Raw genomic sequence first — 15,368 nt, forward strand, 5'->3', positions numbered from 1 at the left:
TGTTTCATGGACACACATTAAGACCTATATAGGTTTAATTGTATAATAACTTGTGCATCAACATTGATTTGGTAATGACATATATGATTGGCTTTGGACTATTTGAATTTCCTGAGTTTTCCCACACAAAGGTTATGCAAATAGTTCCTAGGGAACTGCCAGTATTGAGCCATATGCAGCAAGAATGAGGAGAAAAATAGGACATGAACTAAACAAATTACACAGACAATTACAGAGAAGAAGCAGTTGAGGAGGAAAGGAAAACTGAATTGTTCTCTAGGGACTCTCGGTCATTTTTAATATCTTGCATACTCCCCAGACCTTGAGTGTTTATCTGAGGATGGTTTTTCTTGGTTTCATTTATTAATTATTAGCTTAACAGCTGTTTCTGTCACAAATCACTTATCAGAGACAGGAAAAACCTGAACAACAAACATGTGTTGCAGACATGTGACATTATTATTCTACAGTTTCCCAATTGCCAAATATTTCTCCATATACAGGCAACATCAAAATTTGACTTAATTCCAAATCGCTTCCCAAAGCAAGCTTAATGCGGAAATGAAACCAGCCCTCTGAGATGTGCAATGAGTCCCTCAGTGATACAGACCAGAAAAATGTTTCATTCAATCCCTGATCTATTCACAGATAGCTGATCTCATTTGATCTGCAACGAATGCTTCCAAATGCTTTCACAGTCCTGTGGAAAAGGTGATCTATAATTCCTATAGATGATCCCAATCAGGTAATCCTGCTGAGAATCCATCCATGGACCTGGATCCAGAATTGGACTCAGCCATGTGAGGTCTATCATTTTTCAGCAGACAGTGTCCAGTGATTGGATCTGTTTATCTCTGGAAAAGCACTTCTGACTACAAAGAGAAAACTGGATTTTGTGATTGGAAGTATTCTTTTGTATCACAAACATTATGGATTCTCTCCTCACATCCTCAGCTGAGAACAGAAGAACATAAGAAACAGCAGCAGGAGCAGCCCCTCAAGCCTGACCTGCCATTCTGTAAAATCATGCTGATCTATCCCAGGCCTCAACTCCTCTTTCATGCCAATTCAATATAGCCCTCAACATCTTGATGTTTTTTAAAAAAAGTCCTCTTTAAGTACTTTCATTGATCTAGCCTCTAAACGCTCTTGGGTGGAGAATTCTAGCCATTCATTCTCAGGGAGAAATTCCTTTCCAGCTCAGTTTTAAATAAGTGTCCACTTAATCTGTAACTATATCCTCCAGTTCGAGATTCCCCCCACTTGTGGAAACATCTTCTCAACATCTACCCTGTCAAACCCCCTCAGAACCTTGTGTGTTTCAATAAGGTCACCCCTCATTCTTCCAAACTCGAATGAGCAAAAGCCTAATCTGTTTTGCAGTTCCCGATATGTCAACTCCTTCATCCCAGGGATCAATTGAGTGAATCTGCTTGGAACAGTCTCCAATGTTAGTATAGCATTTCTTAAATACAGAGACCTAAACTATCCACAGTATTCCAGACAGGTCTCACCTACACCCTGTCCTGCTGTTGATAAATGGGACTGTTTTCCATCATTGATTAACAGAAACAAAAGTGGAGAATGATATTAAAATAGAGGAAATCGACAAAATTTCTACAAGAAATCCTTAGTTGTAAAAGTTTAATGAAATCATACAGCTCAGAAGGAGGCCATTCAGCCCAATGTGAATGTGGTGGGTCTCTGAAAGAGCTCCAATTCGTCCGATACTCACATTTCCATCGTTTATTTTTCTTGTCTTATTCCTCATTCAATATAAGGTTTAAAACAGATCAGAGTATACAGCAATAGCTGGTGAAACTGTCTGAATCCTTTGGATCTTGAAAGCTGAATTTGATCAAAAGTCAACTAACTGTCAATTTTGGGGGTTTCTCTCTGTGAGCTATAGAGAGTTATCTCATGCAATTCTCCATTACTCACTTTGCTATGTATGCCCATGACCTTAAATGCTGCAGTCATACTGTTGTGTGCTCACTGCTGCCCAGATCTTCCAGGATTTCTGCGGTGGCACCATATTTAAAACTCAGCTATGCAAATTGTGGTAGCCACCGTCACCCTGCACAGAGTGGGAGGGTACCGAAAAAGAAAAGCTTCTGAGGGTACATTGGTGATATTAGTGACACTTCATTGGAATTATAATCTCACCATCATTAAGAATATTGCTCTTTACATCATCACCTGTCAGTGTAATTGCAGTCGAGAGTGTGGTGCTGGAAAAGCACAGGAGGTCAGGCAACATCCGAGGAGCAGGATTCCTGATGAAGGGCTTTCTGACCTGCTGTGCTTTTCCAGCACCACACTCTCGACTCTGATCTCCAGCATCTGCAGTCCTCATTTTCGCCGAATGTAGTTGCAGCTTCAAGACTGATGGTACAGAGGATACTCATCCCTCATAGCATACCATGTTAGGACAAAAAAATCCCCAAAGAACTGCACATCAAAAACAAAAATAGAAATTGCTGGAAAACTTCAGCAAGTCTGCCAACTTCTGTGGAGAGAAAGCAGAGTTAATGTTTCAGGTGCAGTGATTCTTCCTCAGAACTGAGTTTTTCCAGCAATTTCTGTTTTTGTTACCATCTTAGGAGTTTATCTAAAGAAATATTCCTCTCTCTAGTGCCCAACGTAGCATAACATCTTGTCATGGTTCAATGTGGGAACATCACATGTTGCAAAGGCTTCAAATAGTTGATACATTTAACTTCTATTGAACAACTGGAAGAGTGAAGAAAAAAACAAGTAGAAAAGCTGTATTTACTTCTGGGAATAAACAGAAGCTGTTTGCCCTTTGAGCAACTACAGATTTACTGTCAATAAATGATGACCTTGCCTAACTCATAACAGTTGGAAGCTACAGTTACTTAAGTTAACAAATTAAGTCCTGAAAGACTTGTTGAGGCTTAATCATGCTGAATGTGATGCTCAGTGTCCTCACCTTCCTCCTCAGAAGGAGACTATTATTGGCCACCATCACAGTGGCCCCGATAGTTCCTTTGACTTTCAGTAGGCAGACTGCCCCTCAAGGACTGACAGTGGCCCACCCCCACCTGACTGACTACGGTGGACACCTCCAACGACTGAGTAATGAGACCCCTGATCTGTGTGCAGTACCTGACTAACATAGTGTTAATTCCCAGACTTGTTGCACTGGATATACAGGACCTCTGCTCCCTGGACTGTAATATTTTGCTGAATGCTGAAAGCGTGAATTACCACGTCCAGTCCTCTGGGCTAAGAGCATATGATGGCCTTGAGTGACTGTCATGGACACCCTGAGTGACAACAGTCACCTGGGAGAAAGTGAGGACTGCAGATGTCTGAGTTGAGAATTGAGAGCGTGGTGCTGGAAAAGCACAGCAGGTCAGGTAGCATCTAAGGCACAGGAGAATCAATGTTTCGGGCATAAGCCCTTCATCACCCTTGAATGAAGACCACTCTCCATAGACTTTGAGACATGGCTGAGAAAACTGCACATGCTGTAAATCAAAAACATATACATAAGTGGCTGAAAAAGCTTAGCAAGTCTGGCAGCATCTGTGAAGAGAAATCAGAGTTAACATTTCGGGTCCGAAGACCCTTCATCAGAACTAGACCAGTTTTGGGTCCTCCAGTTCTGAGGAAGGGTCACAGGACCCGAAAGGTTAACTTTTTTTGTTTGAGGCATGGCCATTTGGTTGAAGCATGTGCACGATGTTTTCTGTGTAAACTGCTGGTACAAACTATAGCATGGTACCGTACAGAAACACATCCACTCCCTTGACTGTTCATTGCTGAGAACCATGACCAGCTGCCTAGCTTGATGTCTGAGTTAAATGACAAGGCAACACAGAAGTACTGTGAGCTTTTATGTTCTGAATGAGACCACAATGCACTAAAAGCCAAGCAAAGATACAATGAATATCCAAGTAGAGGCAAATTGAATAAGTGCGAAGACAGCAAGCGAACAGCCTTGAGATACACCCTGTTCCAATGCATGAGATGGTTGCACAAAATGGCCAAGCAGCAGCATTACAATGAAAGATGTCAACAAGCTCCAAGGTACAGTATTGAAGTGGTGAACTGTATTAGAAGTGAGTCAGAGATATGCCATAATGACTGTGTCCGATGCCAACCTCCATAGAATTCTGTCCGAAGTAGAGGCCGAGAGAAACAAGTGGCAAGATGCAGCTGTCAGGTACCCACTCAGATTTTCATGTTGGGAATCACTGTCGTCTAGTTCCTCGCTGCTGCCTGGGAAAATAGCAAACTACATTAAAATGAGGTGAGGTTAGGTAATAATGTGGTGTGGATCCATGCAAAGAGACCTCTTGCTGCTCATGAGCAAGATTCTCATGCCAACGTTCAAACCTGGGGTGGAAAATCAGACCCTTTTCTCTCAATAATCGAGAATCTAATTTTTCTAATCTTGCCATATTTTCCAAATTGACTTGCTATTGCCCACATTGTTCAGGGGCGGGGAAGATTCTGCTTGTAAATTTGTTCCACCCTTTAAAATTACTGATTGAAAAACCTGTAAAATGATACTGCATTCCATTATGCTTTTACACACACACCAATCATTTATGAGAATTTGTTGGTGAGTATCAGTGTGTAACAGGCTCCTTGCCCTCAGGGTTGCTTGTATGGAAATGGTTCTGGTTGCTGTACAGAGTAAGTAGGCAAGATTGCCCATGAGAACAGGAGTTCCTGCTTATTGTACGCAGAAGCTGGAATGACCTCACATGAGGATGAAGGTCAAAGTCTCCTGAGGAGCCATAGATGTCAATAGAGAAAGTAACAGATTAGAGAGCATTGAGAAGAAGAGGCAAGAATCTGAGAATGGTGCATTTGAGCAGAGAGAGAACTTCATAAAACACTTAACCTACTGATATTGACAGGAAATTCATTAAGGCTCCTCAGACAGCACATTCCAAATCCACGACCACTTCCATCTCAAAGGACAAGGGCAGCAGATACATGGGAATATCGCCCCAAATTCCCCTCCAAGCCACTCACCATCCTGACTTGGAATTATATCACCGTTCCTTCACTGTCACTATGTCAAAATCCTGGAATTTCCCTCCCTTAAGGCATTGTGGGTCTACCTGCAGCATGTGGACTGCAGTGGTTCAAGAAAACAGCTCACCACCACCTTCTCAAGGGGGCAACTAGGAATGGGCAATAAATGCTGGGCCCAGCCAGCGATGCCCAAATCTCATAACTGAACTTAAAAACAAAAGCAGGGTCAAGCTTTCCTAAGCTTTCATAGTTTTCTGCCAGTAATTTTAGTCAACTACAGACAGGGTTTTTGAAGGATCTACACGCAAAAAGGAGTTAAGTGCTTAAAATTATGAAGGATTTAGAATGTGTAAAGAAAGATAAACTGTTGGGTTGACAACCAGATAGCACATATTTAATCAATTTAAATTGTGGATATTTGTAAGAAATTCCTTCTATTGTTATGATGCTAACATGAAGCCTGATGTTGTACTTAGCATCTGTCTTTCTTTATTAGTACAACTTGCCGCCCAGGCTGAGAGGGTTGTTAAGAAAGCGCATGGTGTTTTGGCGTTTATTGGTGGGGGGGATTGAGTTTCGGAGCCCCGAGGTCATGCTTCAGCAGTACAAGACACTGGTACGGCCACACCTGGAGTATTGTGTACAGTTCTGGTCACCGCATTATAGGAAGGATGTGGAAGCTTTGGAAAGGGTTCAGAGGAGATTTACTAGGATGTTGCCTGGTATGGAAGGAAAATCTTATGATGAAAGGCTGAGAGAGCTGAGGCTGTTTTCATTGGAGAGAAGAAGGTTGAGAGATGGCTTATTGAGACATATAAGATAATTGGAGGGTTAGATAGAGTGGACAATGAGAGCCTTTTTCCTTGGATGGTGAAGGCGAACATGAGGGGACATACCTTTAAATTGAGGGGTGATAGATTTAGGACAGATATCGGGGTAGTTTCTTTACTCAGAGAGTAGTAGGGGTGTGGCACGGCCTGCCTGCAACAGTAGTAGACTCGCCGACATTAAGGGCATTTAAATGGGTATTGGACATACATAGGATAGTGAAGGTGGTGTTTGGTATGCTTTCCTTATTGGTCAGAGTATTGAGTACAGGAGTTGGGAGGTCATGTTGCGGCTGTACAGGACATTGGTTAGGTCACTGTTGGAATATTGCATGCAATTCTGGTCTCCTTCCTATCGGAAAGATGTTGTGAAACTTGAAAGGGTTCAGAAAAGATTTACAAGGATGTTGCCAGGTTGGAGGATTTGAGCTATAGGGAGAGGCTGAACAGGCTGGGGCTGTTTTCCCTGGAGCGTCGGAGGCTGAGGGGTGACCTTATAGAGGTTTACAAAATTATGAAGGGAATGGATAGGGTAAATAGGCAAAGTCTTTTTCCTGGGGTCGGGGAGTCCAGAACTATAGGGCATAGATTTAGGGTGAGAGGGGAAAGATATAAAAGAGACCTAAGGGGCAACTTTTTCACACAGAGGATGGTACGTGTATGGAATGAGCTGCCAGAGGAAGTGGTGGAGGCTGGTACGATTGCAACATTTAAGAGGCATTTGGAGGGGTATGTGAATAGGAAGGGTTTGGAGGACTATGGGCCGGGTGCTGGCAGGTGGGACTAGATTGGGTTGGGATATCTGGTAGGCATGGACAGGTTGGATTGAGAGTTTGTTTCCGTGCTGTACATCTCTATGACTCTGAGTTGAAAATTAAAAATTCCTTAACTACAATGCAGAGCACAATTTATTCTGTGACTAAATATTTAGTCTTTTTCTAAATAGCACAGTTATGGGAAACAGAATTTGAGACAGATACACAATTTTAATTTTTTCCTAAATATTAGCTATATTTTGCAATTACATTTTCATGTAAATAATTAAAACACATTTCTGTTACAGTTATTCAGAGTTTGCATACATACACACACACACACACACACACACACACACACACACTTTATAGAATGTAGAACCCACAGAGATTAGTCTCTTGGGTGCAGGCAATGTCCAGTTGTAAAAGAAATACAGGTAGTGCAGAGACCAGAAAAGTTTTTCAAAGGAAAGCTTGCAACCGGCACCACCTTCTGGCAATCCAGCTTAATTACACACTATACATTTTGAAGTGTTGTCGACAACCCCCATGCAAAATGATCCATGGGGCTACTGAGACAAAACCTGGACAGACCTCAACAGGCCGAAGAGACAAGTCCCAATAGTATACGATTAGTAATTCTAATCACCTTATGCCCAGAAGTTTACTGTATTTAAGAAAAGTAAATAAATTGGTTGGAGTTAAAGTCCTAATGCATGCTGAACAGGCAAGAGATGGAACATTGTCTAGCTACTGAGAATTGGTCTTCTTCACTTTTCAAATACATGCTCCCTTTGCAAATCTGTTTTGCAATCTTCATGATCCTTGAAAACAACTAAGGATTATAGTCTATTGGAAATACATATTCTTGTGCTGTCATTTTAGTCAGTTATCTCCAAGCGAATCTTGTTGCTTTTATCGGAAGGACCTGAAGTGACGATACAAATCATACAGACAAGCATTTTCCTTTGGATAAGAGTAGGTCAGAGAGAGACAAAGAATACAATTTCATATTATGCTCAAAAGACCACACTGTCTTAATACCTCATGGATCATACTATTAGTTTTACATAGATCCCAGCCACCAGTGCAGTGATGAGGGGTTCTGTGAAATCAGAGCTCCCTGACAGCTCAGTTTGAATAAGTTTTATGCTTCAGAGATCTGCAGAGAGGAGACACTCCAAATTATCTCTGTGTGCAAGTTTCATTCGATGCTTTTAAATGGAATTTAGATAAATAAGGTGTTCCATTTTGGTAAGGTAAATCAGGACAGAACTTATACACCTAATAGTAAGGTCCTGGGAAGTGTTGCCGAATAAAGAGACCTTGGGGTACAGGTTCATTGTTCTTGAAGGTGGAGTAACAGGTTGACAGGATAGTGAAGAAGGCATTTGGTACACTTGCCTTTATTTGTTAGTGCATTGAGTAGAGGAGTTGGGATGTTAGATTGTGGCCACTGGTTCAGCCACTTTTGGAATACTGCGTTCAGTTCTAGTCTCCCTGCTGTAGGAAAGATGTAACTAAACTTCAAAGGGTGCAGAGATGATTTATAAGGATGTTGCCAGGGTTGGAGGATTTGAGCTATAGGGAGAAGCTGAATAGGTTGGGGCTATCTTCCCTGGAGTGTCAGAGGTTGAGGGGTGACCTTATGGAGGTTTATAAAATCAAGAGGGGATGGATAGGATAGATAGCCAAAGTCTTTTTCCCACGGTGGGGGAGTCCAAACCTAGAGGGCATAGGTTTAAGGTGAGAGGGGAAAGATATAAAAGGGATCTAAGGGTCAACTTTTTCACACAGAGGGTGGTGTATGTATGGAATGAGCTACCAGAGGAAGTGGTGGAGGCTTGTGCAATTACTACATTTAAAAGGCATCTGGATGGGTATATGAATAGGAAGGGTTTGGAGGGATATGGGCCAAATTTTGGCAAACGGGAGTAGATTAATTTAGGATATCTGGTCGACATGGATGAGTTGGACCGAAGGGTCTATTTCTGTGCTGTACATCTCTATGACTCTGTCTGCTCTAATGCTCATTAGTGCTTGCCTGCAACTTATGTTCTTTTTCTCAGTTACCATATCCAGTCTCAACTAATCACTCAACAGATACTAGGTTCTCATAATTAAATACTGAGCAACTGAACACCACAGACGGGCCCTCTTGTGGCACAGTGTAGTGTCCCTATCCCTGGACTGGGAGGCCCAGGTTCAAAGTCCCACCTGCTCCAGTGGTGTATAATAACATTTCTGAACAGGTTGATTAGAAAATAGATTAAATAAAAACTTTTTTAAAAAATGAATACCACAGAATGGAAGTTTGATTGTCATTTTGTGTTGAATTATTTTGGTTTGATGCAGCAGACCACCATATGGTCGGGGTTCTCTTTGACTCTTTCCTTGCTGCTGAGTGTGATTGCATCTCACTGGAGTCAGAGGGCCAGGAGTTCATACCTCAGTTAAAAGATCCAAGTGAAAAAATCTAAACTGAATCTGAACTCCAAACATAGCACTGAGGGAGTTCTGCACTTCTGAACACACTGTCCACCAGAGACCCCATTAGTCCTACTGGGTCGATGCAAAAGATCTTACATCGTTTGTTTAACTGCCAAATGAGACTTTCCTACGTGTTTTATTGAAATTTTACAAAATGTGAAAGACCAGAATTCTAGTTGATACTTATGACGCACTATTTTGTAGTCTTCCTTATGGTTTAAGTAATGTTCAAACTCCACTGCCAAACCAGATTCCCCCTGTGATATTCTAGGCTCAAAACTTTAATAACTGTTCACGGATTGCTTGAATGGACAAAGGTAAACTATTACACACTGAAAGAATCAGTACTTTCGGTCTGGAATAAACTATTAAAAGCAAGAACAAACTTACACAGGAATTGAAAGCAAGTGAGTCATGCCTTGGAAGGAGGGAGTTGAGATTACACAAGTCAAACTGCTTAGACACTGCTTGGATGCTTTATTGCCACAAAGGACAAAGATTGGCCTGCAGAAGAATGTAAGGAGTTAATCACAGGAAAGCTGTGTCTTCAAACAGACAATTAAGGCCAAATATAACAAGGAGCAAAGACATTATTTCTGAGAAGAAGGCAAGCTGCTGACTTGCTGTAATTTGGATGAAAGGAATTTAAGAAATCATCAATAATATCACATATACAAATTCTCTTCCTTTGGTCTAAAAATCGAACACCAGAACTCTCCCTTTAGCAGAACAACACTGTACAAGGATTGAACCCTCTTAGGTAATAGTCAAGTTGGATTGTGAGGCTTAACTTGCTTACTTGAGGGGTCTTATTTTGATTGGTAAATTAAATGAAGTTTACATCACCGTTTCAGTACTTACCATTTACCATTAACAACCTCTCCACCAATCAAAGTGGGAATGGAAGAGAAAATATAGGTAGTTCTGCTATAACGTGTCTTCTGTTAACACAAATTGACTGTCACACAACTGGGTGAATAGGAAATGGTTTTTCCAAAATATGAACTTTTAAAGTACACTTAAGTGTATTTGTATTGCTCAATTTTCGTATAGCACGGGTTTGCACAGGAACGGAACTACCATGTAATAGCAGAACTACCTGTATGCATGGATATATTTTACTGCTGATTCAGGGATCAAATCTTGGCTCTTCAGTAAATAATAGTTATAATTTCTATGCATTATTTTTCTCAGGAAAAATAGACAAAAAACATACCAGAAGCCTGATATCTCTTTATAGTGACTATCGATTGGTACAGGTTCAACAATGTAAACCAGACTTCACAAATAAATCCTATTTCAAAAAAAGTACAAAGGAGCAAATAAATAAATATACAATAAAGCTTTATTTGCATAGTAGTTAATATACAAAATGTACACAGCATACAAAAGTCCTGAACAGACCAGTGTAATAATAAAGGCAATCATAAGATGGCTAAAAATGAAAGATAAACTTTGCAGATAAATTATCAGATTTAGCAGAGACATTTACAATAAGGTGTTACAATATGAATGGAAAATCTGAATGTTTCAGTTAAGAACTTCTAAAACTATCTTACAGTGGAGAGTCAGGCTACAGTGTAGTTTCTTTTGTAATGTAAAGATTAAAATCAAAAGCAGAATACACAAGATTGGAATGGTTCATCTACAGAAAGTGTTTAAAGTTCAAAATAAAAGCTAAAGTGGGCAATTCTTCTGTTTCTGAGCTGGAAGGCCCTTTTTGTAACCAATTCCACCCCCCTCCAAGTCCCACTCTATGGCTTGTTGGCTACAAAAGAAGTGGATAAAGAGTGGAGCTGGAAAAAGCACAGCAGGTCAGCCAGCATCAGAGGAGAAGGGGAGTTGACGTTTCAGGACAAATGAAGTCCTGATGAAAGGCTACAACCTGAAATGTCAACTCCCCTTCTCCTCTGAGGCTGTGTGACCTGCTATACGTTTTCCAGCTCCATTCTTTATCCACTTTGACTCTCCAGCATCTGCAGTTCTCACTATCTCCAAGTGGCTACAAAAGAACCCAAGCACTGGTGTAGGCAGGCCGGTGTGTGTGTGTGTGTGTGTGTGTGTATATATCAGTGCCAGGCCCTAGTCCAGATAAATGGAGAATCTTAGCTGCAGGAAGGGCATCTGGCCATTACACCACTCACCAAATCTTAAAACAATGGTTGACCTGAACAGGGTTGACCAGAATCGTTAGGAGAAGTTAACAGACAAACCAACCATTTGCAGCTCAATAGTTCAGTGGAGTTTCTATTTGTTGTGCAAGTTTTAAGATTCTACAAATGCCTAACCAAGCATTAAAGGATGAACTTGGGACCTGAATATTTTTGATCTACGAAGTGTAGTGGAACAGCTTTATTAGGTCATTTACTTATTAGTAAATTGTTAACTGGAATTGTCAGAAGTATTAAAATTCAATCTTTGTTGAGAGAAAAGGTTTTCAAGGTTTGTAGCAAGCCCACATTTCCATAACGAAGATTAGCACTGATGCAAAATGATGTCCTCTTATAGTTTGCAGTCACACCAAGCAATGCAGAAATGGAGAACAAACGTTTTTTTGCCTAATTTGAATTCATGGTGGTTTGGTGGTGGCACAAAAGACAAGTTATTGTGAATAAAAAGTTTGCTTTTGTACTGCAAATAAAATTAAATGAGCCAATATACAGTGTGAAAACTGCCAAGAGCTTTCTTTGATAGTGTGGCAGTCATCATATTTCTGCCTTCTGTTTATAGGGAACATTTCATTTAATTGATGCAATTCAAGATTGAGAAACTTTGGGAGCACTGTGATATTTAAACAAGGGCAAACATTTGCAGTAATATTTCTTGAAACCTGGTGAAAAGAAAGAGACACATTGCTGAATCTTTTTGTCTTGCACTGATCAGAACAAAACACTAGAATGTCAAATATCGAATTATTGCAACAATTTATACTTTGGGAAGAAAGCGTGCTGATTAGTTGGTACATTGAACCATAGGGGCACCTATAGTTCCCATTGCTTTCTCTGTGCCAATGCCTTGGTTGATCAGAATTTAAATTGATGCAATTGTTTGAAATTTGGCATTCTTGCATTTGTCCTGATGAGTGCAAGGTAAAAAGATTCAGCAACATGTCTCACTTTACAAACTAACTTTTTCAATCATATCTTTTTAATATCACAAATTTTAAAAAATAAAAACCCACAAAAACTCTGAACTAACTGGTTAAAAAGGGTATTAGTGTTAATTATGAGAGTTCAAGCATGAGGAGCAAAATTAATTCTGTTGTTTATAGCTGGAGACCTTTAAAAAGGACAGCAGCACAAGACAGAAACTGATGCTAGAATGAAAATCTTCATGACAGAGTGCACATCAGTTCTGATTGAAGGGAGAGTATATTTTGAACATTAGACAATTTATACAGTTATGAGATCAACCAGAAGCAGGTTATGCCTTCAGCATACTTGTGCTAATTGGGCAGTTAAAATAGTTAACAAACCGCAAGATGTTCTCTAATGCAAGCAGAGCTGCTCGAGTATTATGTAGACAAAACACAGCTTTTCTATTATAACAAAACTGTAAAGCAGCTATCCTACTGGTAATATACCCTGAAGCAGTGAGTGAAGCTCTTTAAGTGTCCACAACTAGACCTGTCTCCTCAGGTTATAAAACACACTAATACAGATGAAGAAAAAAAGAAGAATAAGGTTCATAACAATAGGGTAGGACTTGTTGGCTCCTCACAAAAGGACATCAGAAATTGTTGAAGCGATTTCTGGCTGGTAATGCAGCTTGATTGGGACAAAGTGCTGTGGAGCAGAAATACAGAGTTAGAATCCAAGACAATATCAATTTAAAAACTGCAGGGACTAGTTTAAGGGCTGTAAAAAAAAACCTTCAGAAGGCTACGAGAAAAAGGATGAAAATTAACTTCCAGTTAGACCACTGCAATATACCTGTTAAAATGAACGATTGTGTATAGAGCTGGAAAGTTTTTAAAAAGTTAACTAAATTTTAGAGGAGGGCAAAAAGCAACCTTATGTAAGAGAAGTGCTGACAAGTTCATACAAAGAATCCAGGGTAGTTCCTTTCATACCAGAAATAGATTTTAAGTTGAACTAATTATGCAGTCTTTGAGGAGAGAAAAAAAATACAAAGTACTTTGATGGGCTATGTAGATATCTCTATTGAATGGTTACAACACAAGTAACTGTGCTTACAGTCTAAAACTGGAAGTCCACAATAAAAAAAAATCAGAATCAAAGCAAGCATCTTTATTCTACTCATTTTGATTTCAGTGGATTTGAAAAAGATTAAAATGGAATGAGAGACTGGAAAGGTGGAAACTGTCATCAAGCTAGTTATTTAGATACTTTTACAAATATTTTGGTGAAATTGTAACTGTTGCTGAAGTATGTTTGTGCAAGTCACAAATCTAAATTTGCACATTGTAATTACAAATGATATTGCATAGAAGACTGATCTTTCCCTTCCCAGGAACAAAATTCACACGAGGATATTCAGGAAATTCCTCTTTGGTATTACTCACCATAACTTCTTGTTGCTGAAGTATCTTGGCAACTGGATTGGCACAGTCTCTTTCCTTCTTTGTTATCTTATTAGGTGACTGGATGGCACGGGTAAGACAGCAAGAAACCTCTTCATCCAAAAGTGCCTCTGGGAAAGGTTTTCGATATCCAGGGAAAGTCTCACCAAACCTCTGCTTCATGCTGCTCCAGAGCAGAGTGCTTCTGTCTGAAAGTCAAAACAGACAGTTTTGAAAGTTCAGTGCAACTCTATTGGTGCTCAATTAATTTTCCAAAAAAAAAACTCCACTGTAGGGAGACTATTTCTAATTTGAACCCATGAACAGATTTTACAACTCATGAATATAATAAAAAGTGGGATCAAACTGCATTAGTTATTAGTTGATCAATGAGCAGTCTTGCTCGATTGAGAACATTCGCAAGCCAGCATATTGTGAGGTCAAGTATCGGTCTAGGACTCTACCTTGGCTTATACTTGAATGCTGTATTGAGACAGCTGGAGGAACAGTGAAAAATGAAATGTTAAGCTAAGGGTCCATCTGCCTGTTTGGGTAGAGGTTAAAGATCCATTAAATAACCTGGCCATAATTTCATCCTCAACCAGCTCCAGTTGAACAGCACAGCTGGCCATTCATCTTAATGCTATTCATAGCATCTTACTTTGTTCAAAAAGGACTGCTATGGTTACCAACAGCAATGTTTTTCAAGAGCAAACTTTTTTTGAATGAGAAGCATTTTGAGATGTTGAAGTGCTACACAAATGCAAATCTTTATTCTTTAAAAAAAATTACTGCATTTGTACCGGATGTGAATATTTTTAATAATTCTGGACACCTAGAGGAACTTTTATCCCTCTTCAGAAATGTAGCTGCTGTACTGAAGATTCCCAATTTCTACTGGATTATTTTAGCTCAGAGACTAATTAGGGAATAGAATCAAATGAGATGGGATCTAAGTGCTTGACTCTAAACTGGACGCTGTAAATGCTTGAAGTATTGGATATTACAACATGATCCATTTCAATATCTTTTCTCATGTTTTTATTTTCTTTTGGAGAAAGCACTGAGAGTGGCAGGGCACAAAATGTACTCGAGGTGAGGTCTTCAGTATCCACCATCAAGAGTGGTTCGGCAGCAGTACTACCGATCAAGCCGGTCAGGTTCCAAAAAACATAGATGCTACACTGGGTCTGCGGCAGATGTTGAGGGAACAAACAAGGAAAAACATACTTGACCTCATCCTTACCAAATCTGCCTACCACAAATACATCTGTTCATGATACGGAGAGTGACAATTCAATCCTTGTGGAACCGAAGTCTTGCCTTCACATTGAGAATAATCTCCATCGTGTTGTGTGGCACTATCACTGTGCGAAATGGGACAGACATTGAAGAGATTTGGCAACTCAAGATTGGGCATCCATGGAGGCGCTGTGGGCCATCAACAGCAGTTGAACACAATCCAACACAATCTGCAACTCCATGGCCCAGCATATCCCCCACTCAACCATTACCATTAAGTTCAGGAGGGCATGCCAAGAGAAGCACCAGGCATACCGAAACAAGAGGCGTCAACCTAGTGAAGCTACCAAACAGGACTACTTGCATGCCAAACAGCATAAGCAGCAAGTGATAGAACTAAGCAAGCCCACACCAATGGACCCAAGACTGGTTAGCAAAGTTAGATCACATGAACTAGCTATTTGGATACAGAACTGGCTCGAAGGTAGAAGACAGAGGTGGTGGTGGAGGATTGCT

The 15,368-nt window shown here is 40.2% G+C and overlaps 2 protein-coding genes across 8 annotated transcripts in view; one reads left to right on the forward strand and one right to left on the reverse strand.

The window, feature by feature from the left end:
- Positions 1-15,368, forward strand: part of LOC140471221 (zinc finger CCCH domain-containing protein 10-like) — a 302,904-nt gene that overhangs the window by 93,550 nt on the left and 193,986 nt on the right. The window lies entirely within an intron of this gene.
- The window catches only part of LOC140471218 (uncharacterized), a 48,745-nt gene continuing 43,813 nt past the window's right edge, over positions 10,437-15,368 (reverse strand). For all 3 annotated transcript variants that reach the window (XM_072567145.1, XM_072567143.1, XM_072567144.1), the window contains exons 14-15: positions 13,614-13,819; positions 10,437-12,873 (exon numbers count right to left, since the gene is read on the reverse strand). In XM_072567145.1, the coding sequence (XP_072423246.1) occupies positions 12,805-12,873; positions 13,614-13,819 (275 nt within the window). In that variant the 3' untranslated portion in view covers positions 10,437-12,804. The remainder of the gene's footprint in view (positions 12,874-13,613; positions 13,820-15,368) is intronic.

This window comes from Chiloscyllium punctatum, chromosome X (assembly GCF_047496795.1).
Source record: "Chiloscyllium punctatum isolate Juve2018m chromosome X, sChiPun1.3, whole genome shotgun sequence".
NCBI classification, from domain to species: Eukaryota; Metazoa; Chordata; class Chondrichthyes; order Orectolobiformes; family Hemiscylliidae; genus Chiloscyllium; species Chiloscyllium punctatum.